The sequence below is a fragment of the Vipera ursinii genome, assembly GCF_947247035.1.
Source record: "Vipera ursinii genome assembly, chromosome: 1".
Taxonomy (NCBI): Eukaryota; Metazoa; Chordata; class Lepidosauria; order Squamata; family Viperidae; genus Vipera; species Vipera ursinii.
Window position 1 is genome coordinate 346,078,701 of NC_139512.1, and position 18,735 is coordinate 346,097,435.

The 18,735-nt window shown below is 42.0% G+C and overlaps 1 protein-coding gene across 1 annotated transcript in view; it reads left to right on the forward strand.

Annotated features, from left to right (window-relative positions):
• Positions 1–18,735, forward strand: part of GALNT17 (polypeptide N-acetylgalactosaminyltransferase 17) — a gene marked incomplete at its 5' end in the record, with an annotated part of 305,373 nt that overhangs the window by 205,637 nt on the left and 81,001 nt on the right. The window contains one exon of the mRNA XM_083379748.1: positions 14,321–14,438. Coding sequence (XP_083235874.1) covers positions 14,321–14,438 — 118 coding nt within the window. The remainder of the gene's footprint in view (positions 1–14,320; positions 14,439–18,735) is intronic.

Consider the following 18,735-nt stretch of genomic DNA (forward strand, 5'->3'; position numbering starts at 1 on the left):
TGTTAACCAATAGTAGGAGGCATAAAGGGATGACGTATCACAACTTGTCTCTCAGGTCTGAGAACTTGAAGAAAGAGATGCTTTGTTCATATAGCTGCTCCTACACATTTGTTGACAATGAGGCTGCTATAGCCCATAAAACATAAGGTCATAAAAATGCAACATAGTTACCATGATTGGAACATTCAGTTCCCAGGAAAGAAAATTGTATATAAAATCTAGTACTAAACATAATGGTTATTAATTTTTCACGAGTTCAATTCAGAACAAAACCAGTCATGCACTGCCTCTTGTCGGTCAGTAGGTGCAAAAAATAATGCAAGAATGGCCAGGATATGTTGATTGTCAGTTGGGAATTGAAAGATAGCTGAAGAGCAAGCTGCAGTGAATGGTTTGAAGGAAAGAGGTACGGTTGGATGGATGGAGGAATGGATGAAATCCTAAAGAAAAATACAGATAGTAATCAATAAACAAATACAAATAGTCCTTTATTTACGACCACATTTGGGCACAGAATTTTTATTACTAAGCAGGGCAACTGTTAAATGAGTTGCATCCAATTTTATGAACTTTTTCACCGTGGTCGATAAACGAATCACTGCAGTTGTTAAGTCAATCACACAGCTGTTAAACAAATCCAGCTTTCCCCTTTGACTTTGCTTGTGGGAAGTTGGCTGGAAAGATTGCAAATGGCAATTAACATGATCCCAGGATGCTGCAACTATCATACATACATACATGCTGGTTGTCAAGCACCTGATGTTTGATCATGTGACCATGGGGATGTTGTGACGGTCATAAGTGTGAGGATATTTCATAAGTCATTCTTTTAAGTGAATGAATGCCAAAGACTACCTGTATTCCTGTATAAAGGTCAAAATATTTTGCAATGTTTTGTGGGCAAAGTAGTGTAGTGATTGCTGAATTGATCATGCAAATATATGGGTTCAAATCCCTATTCATCCATAAACTTTGGTAATAAAATGACACTGTGCTACACCGTATTATAGATTTGTTGAGAAGATAAATATGGGAAAGTGAGCAAGGAGAGAATGATCTTAATCACTCTGGGAGGAGAGCATTAAATCTGAATCAAGTAGAAGAGGCAGCTCCGCCCTGTGATCAGCATCCCTGGAAGGCTTCTTTCAAGTAAAGAATTGAAATAGATCTGGGCATTTGGAATTCACTTTTGCATTTGGGTGGAAAATTTCAGAAAAGCAAAGGCAGAGTTTAATTCTAAATGATGTAATGGGAGAATGAGCTTGGGGGGCAGGGGCACTGCAATTCTTTTGTGTAGACTCCAACCCCAATGGCAAGGGATGGTGGGATTGGTAGTCCAAAACATCTGGCGAACAATCCTGGCTTTCAAATGGAAGATGGGGGCTTTGGTGTCACAGCTCTGATTGCCTGTTCTGCAATTAGTGACAAAGGGCACTTTTCCCCTAATACGAGTTACGAAAGGAAGAGTCATTGAACTCTGCACCATAGACATTTACTCTCTCTTGCCCTCCCTACTGGCTTTTATTAAACTCATATGTCTTCAAATGTTCAAAATGTGATTAATTGCTGTTTTCCAACTGGGCGCAAAGCTGGAGAAGGTTATATGTGTCCAGTGTCCATTCAAATATGGGAACAACCGGTTCTCTGTGTGCATGCCACTTCTGGACGTCCATTCTGGGCCTGGGCAACAAAAAATTAGCTACCGGTTCTGCCAAAGTGGTGTGAACTGGCTGAATCCCACCACCGTGTGTGTCCCTTTTCTTCTCTCTTTGTCCCCCACAACTAAGCTGCAGGCAGAGATAAGTAGCTCAGTGGGTCTGTGTTTGTGTGTATAGAGAGAGAAATAACACAGAGAGAATCAAACATCTCTCATACGATAGGAGGCATATGTTCCCTACCTTGTCAAGCAACTGAATGCTGAGATCAAAGAAGAGATAGTTTAGAAAGGAAAATATCCCCCAGTTCTACTACATATTATCTAGGCTAGCTGCGAACTGCCAGACTGAATATTATACACTATGAGAAGTCCAAATACTATAAGTGAAAAACAAGAGACTATGGTGGGAAAAAAGAAGTGGAAAAGGTGGAATGCCTTGTGGCTGTTCTTAAGTTGACACCCCACCTTTGGATGTCAAGCTGGCTGGAAACAATAAAACAAACTGCCCGATAGCATCATATAAGGACAATTAAAATCAGCTTCACTATGGTAAGTTTAGCGAAAAGCCAGTGTTTTTGCCATTTCCCCATATGCTGGCATAGACGGGGCTCAATATTATCCCCCACCCAATGCAGCATTTCATAACTTGGGAGAGATCCAGAAGAAGGGCATCTCCTGTGGATCAGATGGTGGGATCTTCTTCAGGAAGGTGAGTCTTCTAAGGTGGTGTTTTCCAGCCTCAACAACTTTAAAATGTTTGGATGTCAGTTCCCAGAATTGCCCAGCTAGTGCAGGCTGGGGAATTCTGAGAATTGGAATTCATATCTTTTAAAGTTGCTGAGGTTGAAAAACACTACTCTAAAAGAATCGGGCAGACCTTTAGAACTTTAATGATCAGAATAACTGAATAACACAGTTGGAAGGGACCCTGGAGGTCTTCTAGTCCAACCTCCTGCTCAAACAGGAAAAGCTATACCATTTCAGACAAATGGTTGTCTAATCTCTTCTTAAAAATTTCCACTGTTGGAGCACCCACGACTTCCAGAGGCAAGTGTTTCCACTGATTAATTGTTCTGTGAGGAAATTCCTCCTTAGTTCTTGGTTGAATCTCTCCTTGATTAGGTTCCATCCGTTGCTTCTTGCCCTGACTTCAGGTGCTTTGGAGAATAGGTTGACCCCCCCTCTTTTTTGTGGCAGCCCCTGAGATATTGGAATACTGCTATTATGTCACTCTCTAATCCTTCTTTTCATTAAACTAGACATACCCACTTCCTGCAACCGTTCTTTATATGTTTTAGCCTCCAGTCCCTTGATCATCTTTGTTGCTCTTCTCTGAACTGTTTCTAGAGTCTCAACATCTTTTTTACATCGTGGTGACCAAAACTGGATGCAGTATTCCAAGTATGGTCTTACCAAAGCATTATACAGTGGTACTAACGCTTCACGTGATGACTATTGCCTCACACGATTAACCCCCCCAAAACCTATTTTGTGTCTCCATGCTGGTTCCTCTTCTTCCTGAGCAATTGTATCCTTACTAAGGGTTATAGCATCATGGACAGTAAGCGGAAGTAAGGTTAGGAGACAGATTTTGATCTGAAACATGGTTTATTGCACTACAAACCATAGCAGAAAATTGGGCCTCTGAGCCTGCTTTGAAGTATTCTAGGCCACCTATGGGCAACTTTCTTTTTTAATTTTCTGTTGAGAATTGTATCTTTTTCTCTGCTGATTTGTGAGCTTCCTTTATTCCTTCCTTCTCACCTCCCTACATAAAGAACAGGATGGATTGTTTTTGGCAGAGATTTGAGCCCCCAATATGCAGAGGTGGGTTGGGCAGCGTGTCAGATTCAAAGGCTACACAATTCTTTGGCATGTACAAGGACATGCACGGGACAAATCTCTGCAAGCCCTCTTTTTCTAGAATTGCACTCCAGGTGCAAAATCCCAGGGGAAAAAAAAAGACCTCTGTTTTATAGAGCTGTGCACAAGGATGATGTGAACACCCCAAAACAGATAGTCCTTAACTTACCACAGTTTGTTTAGTGACTGTTCAAATTACAACAGCACTGAAAAAAAATGACTTATGATCATTTTTCACACTTACGATTGTTGCAGCATCTTTATTTATTTTTTTTTATTTTAATCCCATTTATATCCCGCCCTTCTCTGAAGGCTCAGGGTGGCTTACAATTTAAAGCACAAATCAATGTGCTTAGCAGTAGCCTTCATTCTATGTATATGCCTGCTTATTAGGGCTTTTGCCCCCCCCCCCCATCGGCATTTTTACAAAGTCAGCTTATTGCCCCCAACAATCTGGGTCCTCATTTTACCTACCTCGGAAGGATGGAAGGCTGAGTCAACCTTGAGCCTGGTGGGACTCGAACCTGCACTAATTGAAGGCAGCTGGTGTTACTTAAGGAGGCATTAGCCCACTGCTCCACCAAACCCCATCTTCATGGTCATGTGATCAAAATTCAGAAACATGGCAAATTTATGACGGTTGCTGTGTCCTGGGGTCACGTGATCACCTTTTGCAACCTTCTGGCAATCAAAGTCAATAGGGAAGCCAGATTCACTTAACAGCTGTTTTACTAACTTAACAACTACAGTGATTCCCTCAACAATTGTGGCAAAAAGGTTGTAAAATGGGGACAAATTCCCTTTAACAACTGTCTCTCTTAGTAGTATAAATTTTGGACTCAATTGTGGTCATAAGTCAAGGACTACCTGTATGATCTAAAACACTTTTTTGAGATTGAATCCAAAATGCTGCATATAGACCTAAGGCTGAGGAATTTCGAACCTTAAAGCAAAGGCTGCTTGCAATCCAGAAGTTATAAATTTCTCACCCTTGATCTAAATTTTCAGCGTGAGACCAATAAGGATGTTTTTATCTTGCTTGGAAAGTGGGCGATCCTCTTGATCTTGTCTTGTGCCAGAACTGAACATTAGAAAAGACATGGTCAAATGCATCCTGACCTCTGAAAGAGCAATATTCAAACATGGCTTTATAAACAAGCTGAGGATCTGAAGAGGATGAAAGCTTTTTCATCTAGAAAAAATAATTTCAGCAGTAACCATCAGCTTGAAAGGCTTCTGTTTCATCCTTTGGTTTTTTTCCCCTTTTTTAAGCTCTTAAGGCTTGTTAAACTCCTGCAGAATTGAGGATGGAAGAGACACTTAATCTAATGGGCTTTTTTTATGCAATCTCTCCCGTTTTTAATTAGTTTCTCAGATACCCAAACTGTTGGTGGGAGTAAGAAAAGAAAGCCCATTTGAATCAGACAATTAAGCTAGGTTATCGGAGCACAACAACAAGGATTTATACATCCAGTGTGTTTTTGCAAATGTGTGTGTCTGTGTGGGGGAGAGATGTGGTATTAAGCATCAAAGTCTTAATAGAATTTCTTTCCTTTCAGCCTCCCCCTCTTCCTTGAGATGGGTGAGACTTTGAATCAAGGATAATGAAAATGATAATAAAACTTAGCTCTTCTCCCATGCCTGCCCCCAAACTCTCTTCTGTTTAAAATACATTTCTGCTTTGAGTCTGGCTCAGACCATTTTGTGCATGGTCTAATCCAGGGATAGGCAACCTTGGCTCTTTGATGACTCGTGGACTTCAACTCCCAGAATTCCTGAGCCAGCATGGCTCAGTATGGAAACCTCTCCCTTTCTCCTCAGCATGGCTGGCTCAGGAATTCTGGGAGTTGAAGTCCACGAGTCATAAAAGAGCCAAGGTTGCCTACCCCTGGTCTAATCTAATCTGCCACAAAGAAGAGGGGTCAACCTATTTCCCAAAGCATCTGAAGGCAGGACAAGAAGGATGGAAACTAATCAAGGAGAGAAGGAATCTCGAACTAAGGAGAAATTTCCTGACAGTGCGAACAATAAACGGGTGGAATGACTTGCCTCCAGAAGGTGTGTATCCTCCAACCCTGGAGGCTTTTAAGAAGAGACTGGACAACCAGTTGTCTGAAATGGTACAGGATTTCCTGCTTGAGAAGGAACTTGGACTAGGAGACCTCAAAGGTCCCCTCCAACACTGTTATTCTGTTAATGAGAAATGGAGGAAGGTGCCCAATATTTTACACTGGTGGGTTCATTTGTGTTGATTTGGACTTTCTACCATTTAGAACAGACATGTCAAACACAGGGGGCCAGATCCGGCCCGCGAAGTGGTTTCATGTGGCCCATGAAGCCATCCTGGAAACAGTGAGGGAACGGCCCCCACTGCCTTGGCCCTGGCTCAGAAACCCTCCTTTTGCCAGAGACCCTCAGATCTGTCCCACTCCTGCCCAGGCCCCCACAGGCACCCTTGATGTGAATGATGTAGAGCTGGCCATGCCCACCCAGTAGGCCATAAGCACTCTAGCCACGCCCACCCAGTAGGCCACGCCCACCCTGGCCATATCCACCCGGCCCCCTGAGGGCAACCACAATGCTGATGTGGCCCTCAATGAAATTGAGTTTGACACCCCTGATTTAGAAGAAAGTTTGCAGAGCCTCTCTTTAGCTCAGAGTTGATAAACGTTCAGTGCCCCAAAACCACACTAATGAAACATAGAACATAAAACTATAGCATTGGAAGAACTCTGGTAGTGCAGTGGTAAGAATGCAGTACTGCAGGCTATTTTTGCTGACTGCAGGCTGCCGGCAGTTTTGAGTCTCACCAGCTCAAGGTTGACTCACCCTTCCATCCTTCCGAGGTCAGTAAAATGAGGACCTGGATTGTTGGGGGCAATAGGCTGACTCTGTAAACCACTTAGAGCGGGCTGTAAAATACTGTGTATAAGTCTAAGTGCTGCTGCTAGTGCTAGTCCAGCTGCCTGCTCAGGCAGGAGACTTTATACCAATTGTTGTCCAATGTCTTCTGGAAAACCTCCAGTGATGAAGCATCCACAACTTTTATTATTCAGGAACGATAAAACTTTATAGCAAGAAATGCTATATATTTATTATGTATGAACTTGGAGATAGCAGTGTGGAGGCACTTCTTCTGAGGTTCTGCAGATACGAGTAGAAGGGACCCAATGTGTTACATCATTCAACCACATACTGTGAAAATAAGAGTAGGGCTTCAGCTGTCCACCATCCTTTGTTTGCCCCAAATGCTTCTTGTCCAACATAATCACATTTAGGAGATGAGACAGTATATTAACTGAGGTGCTTGTGACCAGAATGGAAAGGATGAGAGAACTGAACCTCAAACAATCAAAACTGATTTGTTGTTGTTGTTGTTGTTAGTTGCGAAGTCGTGTCCGACCCATCGCGACCCTATGGACAATGTTCCTCCAGGCCTTCCTGTCTTCTACCATCTTCTGGAGTCCATTTAAGCTCACGCCTACTGCTTCAGTGACTCCATCCAGCCACCTCCTTCTCTGTCGTCCCCTTCTTCTCTTGCCCTCAACCTTTCCCAGCATGAGGCTCTTCTCCAGTGAGTCCTTCTTTCTCCTTAGGTGGCCAAAGTATTTGTTATTTGTTATTTGTTATTCCAGTTTAAATAGCATCAAGGTCTAGATGATTTCTAAACTTAGCCTTTTTCCAAAGCAGAAAGTTTCCTGTCCTCTTGAACCTCTGCTAATTTGCTGACTTCCAAAAACCAAGCACTTTCCCCGCCCCCATTTCCCCCCCCTTTTCTCTTTTCTTTCACCAAAAGCTCTGGTGGCACAAAGAGTCCTGGTGGCATAATGGTTAAGTGCAGTATTGTAGGCAAACTCTGCCCACAGGCTGGAATTTGATCCTAAACAGCTAAAGGTTGAGTCAACCTTCCATGCTTCCAAGGCTGGTAAAATGAGGAGCCAGATTGTTGGGGGGGGGCAATATGCAAAAATAACGTTAACATTATAAACCACCCGGAGAATGCTGTAAAGCTCTACGTGGTGCTATATAAGCCTAAATGGTATTGCTATTCTTTTTCATTTTCTTTTAGTTTTGGTTAGACTCATTCTTATGTTTAACATTTTCAATGAAGCTCTATTAAACAAACACCAAGTATCTTTTCCCTTTTATCTCACTTTTTCCTTGTAATCACAAATAATGGAGCTGTTAAGAAAAAAAAAAAAACAGGCGTTTTCAACATTATTATCTCTCTGAGATGAATTGCTTCAGCTAAATATTTGTTAGACATTACAACTTATAAACAGTGAAATAGAATTCTCAAATAGCACACGGTAGAGTTTGGGAAATGAGTCAAGGATTTCATCTTTCTCTGTGAAACTAAGCTCCAGATTTCTATCCAGGAACTTATTTATCCAATCTATTAGCAGCACCAAATGAAACCCACTGATTTCAAAGGGGAAAGCAAATGAAAACGTGGATTTCAAAAGAACTCCTTTGTACAGCTAGTCCCCGAGTTAAGACTGCTTGCTTAGTGACTGTTTGATGGTATAACAAACCTCTCTGGGTGTACTTGTAATCTGGGTGTGAATTTCTGAAAGCCCCTCCCCCTACAGTCACATGTCTGCACTTTGGAAGCTTGGCAATCAGGCCAGATTTATGACCATTTATAGTGTCCTGTGGTCACATGACTGAATTTTAGGATGGCCTTGCAGAAAACTAGCATTTATTTCCAGTTTTTAGCAAAACAGCACACCCAGCAAGCCATTACTAGTTCACATAATGTTTGTGGTGTTCACATAATGACTCCTGGAAAAAAAATATATATCATAAAATCAGGTCATTCGTGTAGGGGACCATCTCAAGACTGTGATGGGCAGGGTCCGTTATGGTCATAATTTAAAGACTACCGGTAGTTCTGGGATGCTGGCAATCTTAGCAAAAGGTTTCCATTATCATTAAGCTTTGCGTTGCTGGGGGCAGCCAAGGAAGAGGAGACATAGTAATGTAGCAGCTGGAAGGAGAAAAGATGGGCAGGCTGCCACAGAAGAGGGATAGTACAGCTGAAGGGAGAGCAATAGCAATAGCAATAGCACCTAGACCAGGGGTAGCTATGCTGGCTCAGGAATTCTGGGAATTGAAGTCCACGAGTCATAAAAGAGCCAAGGTTGCCTACCCCTGACCTAGACTTATATATACACTGCTTCACAGTGTTTTACAGCCCTCTCTAAGTGATTTACAGAGTCAGCCTATTGCCCCCAACAATCTGGGTCCTCATTTTACTGACCTTGGAAGCATGGAAAGCTGAGTCAACCTTGAGCCGGTCAGGATCAAACTTCTGGCAGTGAGCTGAATTAACCTGCAATGCTGCATTCTAACCCCTGTGCCACCACGGAGACAGACGTTGCATTGATAAGAAGAGAAAGACATAGTGATATTGGTGGTAGAAGGGAGGATACTATCCTGAACCTGTTTAATTGAGTTCTGAATGTGAAGGGAACTATTTCCTCCAAAACTGACTTTGCTGACCTTGCTATCCATTCATTTATGGGCCATCCTCAAATTGCAGCAATTTTTTTAGTCACCGTTCAGAGTTACAACGGCACCGGGAAAAGTGAGTTATGACCATTTTTCACACTTACGACCATTGCAGCAGCCCCATGGTCATGTGATCAAAATTCAGACACTTCGCAACTGACTCATATTTATGACATTTGTGGTTACATTTTGCGAACGTCTGACAAGCAAAGTCAATGTGGAAGCCAGATTCACTTAACAACCGTGTCACTAATTTGACAACTGCAGTGATTCACTTAACTACTGTGGCAGGAAAGGTTTTAAAATGGGGCAAAATTCACTTGACAAATGTCATACTTAACAACAAAAATTTGAAGTTCAATTGTGGTTGTAAGTCAAGGACTACCTGTATACAACTATACATCTAGCCAAATTTGTAGAACCTGTCCAGAAACCCAGGTTGCAGCTTATTGATTATCTTAGTTTACTTTTAAAAATCAAGTATAGTAACTGATTTTGTATGGTAACTAAAGGCAGCAATGAGAGAAAGACAGGTGATATAATCCAGATGCAGTAGAAGGAGAAAAGCAAGGCTACCCAAAAACTCCAGAATCTTAAGTAACTACAATGGTATCTGAAAAAGACCTTAAAAACACCAAGATAGATGTCAATCTTATCAAATAGACCAGATAGGAAACCCTACCAGATAAGCTAATTCTACATTATTGTAAAGCTACATTAACAGAATCTTGCAAGTATGAAAGATTTCCCCCCCCAGAGTCTCCTATGCAGCTTGAGAAACTAGGGAGGGTGTCTTCTGATCCTCTTGCTCTGCTCGTTATCCACTTGTAGGCTCTGCTGTCTCTTATCTGACATTCCCTAGGCAGAATAACAGAATAACAGAGTTGGAAGGGACCTTGGAGGTCTTCTAGTCCAGGGCTTTTCAACCTTTTCACACGTTGTACCACTTTTAGGATATGGCAACATCCGAGTACCACCAGTCGCCTAGCAAGGTGTCAAAAACTTGATGACCAAAAAAAGGGGGGAGTGATAAAATACAGGTAGTCCTTGACTTACAACAGTTCACTTAGTAACTGTTTGAAGTTACAATGGCACTGAAAAAAGTGCCCCCCAAGCCACAGCCGAGCAAGACACCTGCCTGCCTGCCCGGTGGTGCTCTTCCTCCTGTCTGAGGTTTTCATTGTTGTGAGCATTTCTGTTGAGGATTGGCAGCAGGGGTGGGGCAGGGGGGAGTTTGGTTTTTATACCCCCCCATCTGCTGGGTGGTTGCAGAAGGTTTTGGTCACTTCACATGACCCTGGGACACTGTGACCGTCATAAATATGAATCAGTTGCCAAGCATCTGAATGTAAATCACAAGACCCTGGAGATGCTGCAACATTCCAGCTGATTGGTGCTTCTTCTGGGCTCAGAAGCACCAGGATCAGTGCTGAGCTGTAGCTGGAGCCTGGCGCTGATCCTGGCACTTCCACTGAGCCCTGTCAGCCCCGAAAAAGTGCTGATCCTGGTGCTTCCGCTGAGCCCTGACACCCCTGCAGCTCCAGCCGTCTCTCGCTCAGGCTTCTGTGGTGCTGACACCAGTTCAGCTCATTCCCCTCCCCCGCTACCACTTTTCTAGGATGGTCGCATACCACCTGCCAGGTGCCAATGTACCACAGGTGGTACCCGTACCACTGGTTGAAAAGCCCTAGAATCTAGTCCAAGTTCCTGCTCAGACAGGAAACCCTATATCATTTCACACAAATGGTTGTCCAAAGTCTCCAACCTCCAGTGTTGGAGCAGCCACAACTTCTGAAGGCAAGTCGTTCTATAGATTAATTGATCTAACTGTCAGGGATTTTTTCCTTAGTTCTAGGTTGTTCTGGGTCTCCTTAGTTCTAGGCAGCATCTCTTTGCCTTGTCTGCCAAGGTCTTTCTCAGATATCATTACAGTAACCATGTTCAACATAAGTTCCTGATCAGCTGGTTTTTCCTTAAAATCTGAAGATGGTAAAGAACTTACCTGAATTAACACAGTTACTGGCTTTCAAAGAGAGATTTATCAGTATACTGTATATACCTAAGTAGTTTATCAGCAGTTTGTACATCAGTGAAAAGAAGGACTGTAGACACTTAGATGGGAATTCAGCTCCAAGGAGACGACTCTTCCTTTACTTTCAGGTGAGTTTTGGCTGGTATTTAGGGGAGCTGCTGGTCTCATGGAAGGCAGCCTATTATGCAATGAGCAACACAAGACACTGAGATTTAGCAACAATGATACTTGATTAATTTCAAAATCTGAAACAAACCTTCATCATACCAACTGATATCCCTGCTGTCCATAGTTCAATTGGTTGAATTCAGCCAGCAGAATTCATCTTCAGATGAATTCACAATCAATCAATCAATCAGAATAGAGCTGGAAGGGGTCTTGGAGGTCTTCTAGTCCAATCCCCTGATCAATAAGGAGACCCTGTACCATTTTAGACAGTCTTTTCTTAAAAACCTCCAGTGATGGAGCACCCACTAATTCTGAAGGCAAGCAGTTCCACTGGTTAATTGTTCTCACTGTTAGAAAGTTTCTCCTTAATTCCAGGTTGCCTCTCTCCTTGATTAGTTTCCATCCATTGTTTCTTGTCTTGCCTTCAAGGTCTTTGGAAAATAAGTTGACCCCCTCTTCTTTGTGGCAACCCCTCAGATACTGGAATACTGCTATCATGTCACCCCTAGTCCTTCTTTTCTGTAGACTAGCCATACCCAGTTCTTGCAACCGTTCTTCCTATGTTTTGGTCTCCAGGCCCTTAATCATCTTAGTTGCTTTTTTCTACAGTTTTTCCAAAGTCTCAGCATCGCAAAAAACAATGGGTCTTCCAAGAAAAAACTGTAAAGCTTATTCTTTTATCCTTTGCTAGTAGCGGGTATTATAAATTCTTTTCCCTGTCATCTTAGCCTTTCTTTGACCTATTCAGTTGCTGGGACAAAATGTGATTTGCTGCAGGGCAACTGACCATGAAGATGCTTGTAAACTAGTTACAATCCTTAAATCTCTATCTGATCTGATGTTGATGAATTGCTTCCCAGTTCCAGACATCCGAGCATGATGTTATCATACAGCCAGTAGCAAACTCTGTTTTTCCATTCCCAGTACAAGCAGCCATTGACTTATAATAATTCCTTTATTTTATTTTTGTTTCATCAAATGCCAAAGTGGAAGTCCTCTGACTTATAATAATTCCTTTAGTAACTGTTTGCAGGTGCAATGGTACTGAAAAAAGTGACTTACAACCAGAACTCGAAGTAGAATACTGCAGCATCCTCATGGTGACATGATCAAAATTTGGATGCTTGGCAGCTGGCATGTATTTACAATGGTTGCAACATCCAGGGATCATATGACCACCATTTGCAACCTTCCTAGGTGGCTTCCGAGAAACAAAAATCTATGGGGTAGTCCAGATTCATTTAACATGCACGATTTACTTAACAACTGCAGTGATTTGCTTAACTGTGGCAAACAAGGTCATAAAACTGGACACAACTCACTTAACAACTAAGCTTTGCATAGTAACTAAAATTCTGGTTAGGGTTAGGGTGGTTGGAAGTCAAGGACTAACTATAGTGCTAAAATTGTTTTCCCGGACCTAATTCAGCCTTAGAAAAAGAGTTGGGGACAGATCTCTCTGTTTTAGCTCAAGAGTTGGGGTGATGGACTTACGAAGGTTTTGCATTAGGAATGGGTAGACTAACGTTCAACCAATGGCTGGATCAGTTGCATTCCTTTAGGTCAGTCGTTCAGTGAATCACTGCAATTGTTAAGTTAGTAACATGGTTGTTAAGTGAATCTGACTTCCTTATTGACTTTGCTTGTCCCAAGGTCATAGAACGTGACCACAAGACCCCAGGACAGTGCAATTGTCACAAATATGAGTCAGTTGCCAAGCATCTGAACATTGATCACATGGCCAAGGAGATGCTGCAACGGTCGTAAGTGTGGAAAACAGTCATAAGTCACTTTTTTCAGTACCCTTGTAACTTTGAATGGTCACTAGATGAACTGTTGTAAGTCAAGGATTACTTGTACATGCTGCTCTGTGTTCCTGAACGAAAGGCAGGGTAGAAATCAAACAAGTAATTTGATTCAGTCCACATACTCTTGATAGCATTAAAAGAAGCACCTGTGAGCGTGCACGAGAATGCATTGGCTCAGCCGTTCCATTCAATGCGTTGAATTAATTGGGATGTCCAGTTCAAAAGGGTGACTTAAGCGAATCAGAGCTTCATCCACCCCTAGTAAATTGTTAGCATGTCGGTGTCTAAGATAATCTTTGACAAGAAAATACACCGTGGACAAAATTGGGGCTCATGAGCGTTAGCTTTTAGGAAGCTTGATATCTACCAAGCATGAAAAGAAATATCTTCAGGATAACAATAGCAGAACAAAAGAATCAATTACTTAAAGTAGATTAAAAGAATGCACCAGGGTGGGGGGTGGGGAGGAGCTGGGAGGGTAAATTTGGAATTTGTAGGCATATCACAGCTAATCACAAAATATCTGATTTGACAGAGTCTGCTAGTTATAAAGCACAGTTCTATTTGAAGACAAACTGATCAACCCATCATCTCCTTAAGACCTTCAGGAATAAATTGTCCCATCCAGATTTATTTTTGTTTTTTTTCTGGATGCTTGGGTTGGAAATCTTTCAAAACAGAACACTGGGCTCTGAGAAGTTTTCAGAGCGTTCTCGTGGCATCTCCATCAGCCCCAGAGGCATCCTCACAAACAGAGATACTGTTAAGTGCTGGCACACCGTCCATTTCTTTTTTTAATTAGAAGAATGTAATTAGATTAATTAAAAGAATCTTAAGTAGAAGAATATTTAACAAGTTAGCAGGGAGCTTCTTATGCACCAAAGGAGGGGTCTGCAGGCACAATAATGCTCACAACCATCAGATTGTCTCTTGGTCATTTAAACTTCTATCATAATAGGTGTTCTAATGTGATGGTGCAGTGGTTAAAATGCAGTGTGCTAATTCTGCCCAAAGCCAGGAATTCAATCCTGAGTGGCTCAAGGTTGACTCAGCCTTCCATCCTTCTGAGGTTGTTAAAATGAGGGCCCTGTTGGTTGAGGGCAATATGCTGACTCTGAACCACTTAAAGAGGGCTGTAGAAACACTATGAAGAGTATATACTGTTCTATTGCTACTGCTATTGTTTTCCATGAACAACTAGACCTCTATCTCTTGGGAAAGATGTAATTGAACCACAGTAACAAAGCGCTTCTTACTTCTCTTCCATTTATTCCTCAGGACACCAGCTATGATTGGATGTTCTTTTGTGGTGAACCGGAAGTTCTTTGGGGAAGTCGGTCTTCTCGATCCAGGAATGGATGTTTATGGTGGAGAGAACATAGAGCTTGGAATAAAGGTTGGTGAGACGATTACAACAAAGTGATTCTTCTTCCTGAGGTAGCTTAGTAAGAGCTTGTAACCTGGAATCTGATTCTTCCTCCTGGAGCATCATTTTTGTAAATAAGTGCTTCTTTCCTTAAAAAAAAAGGTTATGTCTCATTTCTTAGCGCTTGGACATTTGCTTTATCTTTAAAATTGGGTTGTCTTTTTTTCAGATTGCTTCTCAAGAGTCACATAAGCTGCAGTCCTAAACCTTCCAAAGAAAGTGGTAGTGTGTGAACATCTCTAGAGCAATATTAGCCAGTATCAAACACTGTCTGAGATCAAATCAGTATCATTGTCTAAATCATAGGAATTAATCAGCTATCGCTCCAAAGAAGTAAAAGATAATAAATGCTCACTGTTTTCTTCACTCTGAATCTATGGTACACTTTGGTCTTCTAGAAGATTTGTGTGTTCCGCTAATCAGAAAAGCCCAATTAGATTTTGTTGAGCATTCAGGGGTGTGATTAGAAACTACAAACTCACTTCCATCCCATATATTGGTGACCAACTGGTGAGACCTTTTGCACACCTCAAAGAGAAATAAACAGATTAGGAAATTTGTTTCATTTAAAATGTTTTTACTTCATCTGTCACATACCATTCCTGAAGACAGAATACAGCAATACACTGCAATATTGTGGCAGTATGCAGACAACCCCTTTTAAGCAGTATATGGGAGTAACTCATTTTCGGAGTTTGTTCCAGTTATGTTATGGTTCAAGTCGTTGAACCGTAAGCTGAACAAATGAGCTCAGCCTGCATTCTCAGTCACAAACAAATTAACTAAGGTTAGCAGTATAAGATTAATGTATTGTTTGACTGGTCCTGGGAGATCCTTACCTGACCTTCCACGAACACAGCCAGACTAATGTTATTGCCCAGATCCCATTTGCAATCTGTCATTCATGGTTTTCATTTTTTTTTACTGCTTCCTGTTTCTTCCTTTTTCTTCCATCCAATCTGTTGCGGGGGACTGATGTACTTTGACTGACATACTACCAGAGTCACTAGATGGAATAGGCAGCTGTATAAAATAATAAATATATACATACATGCATTTATATACACATACATACGTGCTATTGCTATACAAGATAGCCCTCCACTTACAACCACAATTGAGCCCAAAATTTCAATTGCTATGCAAGAGTTATTAAGTGGGGTTTGCCCCATTTTACAACCTTTCTTGCCACCGTTCTTAAGTGAATCACTGCAATTAACTTAGTAACATGGTTATTAAGTGAATCTGACTTTCCCATTGACTTTGCTTGTCAGAAGGTCGCAAAAGGGGATCACACGACCCCAGGGTGCTACAACCAACATAAATATGAACCAGCTGTCAAGAGTCCAAATTTTGATCATGTGACCTTGGGGATGCTGCAATGGTCATAAGTGTGAAAAATGTCACTTGTAAATTCAAACAGTCACTAAATGAATGGTTGTAAGTCAAGGACTCCCTGTATAACAGAAAAAGGCAACCTGTGATACTGAAATAGGGGTAACTGAATCAGGACATTCATTCATTCATTCATTCATTCATTCATTCATTCATTCATTCATTCATTCACTGTTTCTTTCTCTCTCTCTTTCTCTACATAATGTTGTAATGAAGAACATAAGAAGTCATATGAATGTTTGATACAGTGAAGAGAAGACTAGGGAATCACATTACCATCACATAACTTCACGCATGCACTGATGATGTTACCTAGTTTGGTATTGAAACGTCTGCAAGAAAACAACCAAGCTCGGAGAGCACCAAGGACCCCACAATTCAACCATGACCTACTAATATTCTCTTATATTGCAACAATACAATCATTTAAGTGAACAACTGTCACATATAAGAATGAACAAAAAAGTTCTTAATACAGAGAACAGGACTTTGAAGTTAATGGGCTTCAAGGCCAGATAGCTGCCTCTTGACTCATCCTTAGGAGACTTTGCTTGATAATAAGAGCCATTCAATAACAGAAACAGTTTCCTTGACAGCCATCTATAGCCTCCTGTGCCCTCCACTTCTACAATTTGATATCATTAGATTATTCTGTTTGAATTAGTGCCCTGAATGCGATCTATGGCTAATTACACCCCGTTTGCACCCCAGGGGGGAAAAAACCCCAAAAACTTCCTAATCAGGCTGCCAATGCAGCAGCATTCATCTTCAGTGGCATGAGTTTTACTGATTTTTTTTTCCACCCATAAAATAAGCAAAATGAACGCAACCCACTTCCCACACCAGCCTCTGCTCTCAAACTTACTCCCACGTGGAAGGCTGAAAATGAGTTCCGGCCTTGCAAGCAACAGTGGTTATCTGTCTTTAACAGCAATTAAAATGTCAAGCTAATCTTCTAGGTCATAAATCAAGTTTAAGTTCATAGATTTAAGTTTTCTTTCCAAGCAGACTGTGAACAGGGCCAGGCAATGAGAGAGGATACAGGTAGCCCTTGTTTAGCTACCACAGCTAGGACTCATAACTTGGACATTAAGAAGTGAAGCAATCAATAAGTGAAACTGCAACTGTGTTTAGGATCCTATCGATAGAAGAGAATATTCATAGCTCAGGGTTGAGCTGTGGGATCATCAGTGTTCTCTGAGCTTTGGCTGTTTTCTTGCGGATTTCATTACCGCTGCGCTGATGATGTTACCTAGTTTGGTAATGGAATGTCTGCAAGAAAAGCACCAAGCTCAGAGAGCACTTAGGATCTTATTTCAGCTTTCCTTTGCTTTACAGATGTGCAAAGTTGTAAATGCAAGGGTTGTTGCAAAGTTACTTTTTCATCACCATCATAACTGTGAATGGTGGCTAAATGAAGCAGTTGTTAAACAAGGACTAACTGTAGTCCAGATAGGTCGGGTAGAGTGTTAGGAAGCAACCTGGCAATAAGGAAGATTTCACAATAAGGAATTGTCACAAGCCATTCTCCAGGCTTATTTGAGAACTCAAATACAATTTCCCCTTGGCTTTCTGCCTCTTAAGGTATTTGGTATTCTTTCCATGTTGGTTGGAGAAAGCTTCCATATCTTGGTGGGGCCTAATGTACTTGTTTCCAGACTCCTCTTTCTCGTGGATGAGCATATCACCCATTGGGTCTTCCACCATTTTTCCTGCTATTCCGTTTTTGCTCCTCCTGTTCTTCTTCAGCTTATGTTGAGGATTCAGGGGGAAAAGCCACAAGGATAAGAGATTGAGAAATGAGATTGGTTGGTTTTACTGTGCTGTGGGCACCTGGCCGTTGTGATTTTCTTTGAGTTTGATTTAATGTCTTTTATGTACTTGGTCATTCTTGTTTGTAAAGCTTAGGATAGGATGTGAAGCAAGACAAATCCATTTTCAATAAATCAAGGTCAAGCTAACCATGACTTTGCAGGATGTGTAAATTTTATCAGGCATTAAAGACAGAGAGCACTCAATGTTAACAAGATAAACTGAGAGCTGAAACTTGGGGGATGCCAGTATAGCTTTAACACAAGGGACACGGTGGCTCAGTGGGTTAGGACCCTGAGCTTGTCGATCAGAAGGTCGGCAGTTTGGCGGGGTCGAATCCCGAGTGCCGCGTAACAGAGTGAGCACCTGTTACTCGTCCCAGCTTCTGCCAACCTAGCAGTTCGAAAGCACGTAAAAATGCAAGTAGAAAAATAGGGACCACTACAGTGGGAAGGTAACAGCGTTCCATGCGCCTTTGGCATCTAGTCATGCCGGCCACGTGACCACGGAGAGGTCCTTGGACAAGCGCTGGCTCTTCGGCTTTGAAACGGAGATGAGCACCAGCCCCTAGAGTCGGAAACGAGTAGCATGCATGTGTGGGGGAACCTTTACCTTTACCTTATATATATGTTTGTATGTAGCATGTGTATACATGGGACGCGGTGGCTCAGTGGGTTAGGACGCTGAGCTTGTCGATCAGATGGTCGGCAGTTTGGCGGGTCGAATCCCAAGTGCCTCGTAACAGAGTGAGCGCCTGTTACTCGTCCCAGCTTCTGCCAACCTAGCAGTTCGAAAGCACGTAAAAATGCAAGTAGAAAAATAGGGACCACTACGGTGGGAAGGTAACAGTGTTCCGTGTGCCTTTGGCGTCTAGTCATGCCGGCCACATGACCACGGAGACGTCCTCGGAGAAGCGCTGGCTCTTCGGCTTTGAAACGGAAATGAGCACCGGCCCCTAGAGTTGGAAATGACTAGCACGCATGTGCGGGGGAACCTTTACCTTTACCTTTAACCATGACTTTGCATGATGTGTAAATTTTATCAGGCATTAAAGACAGAG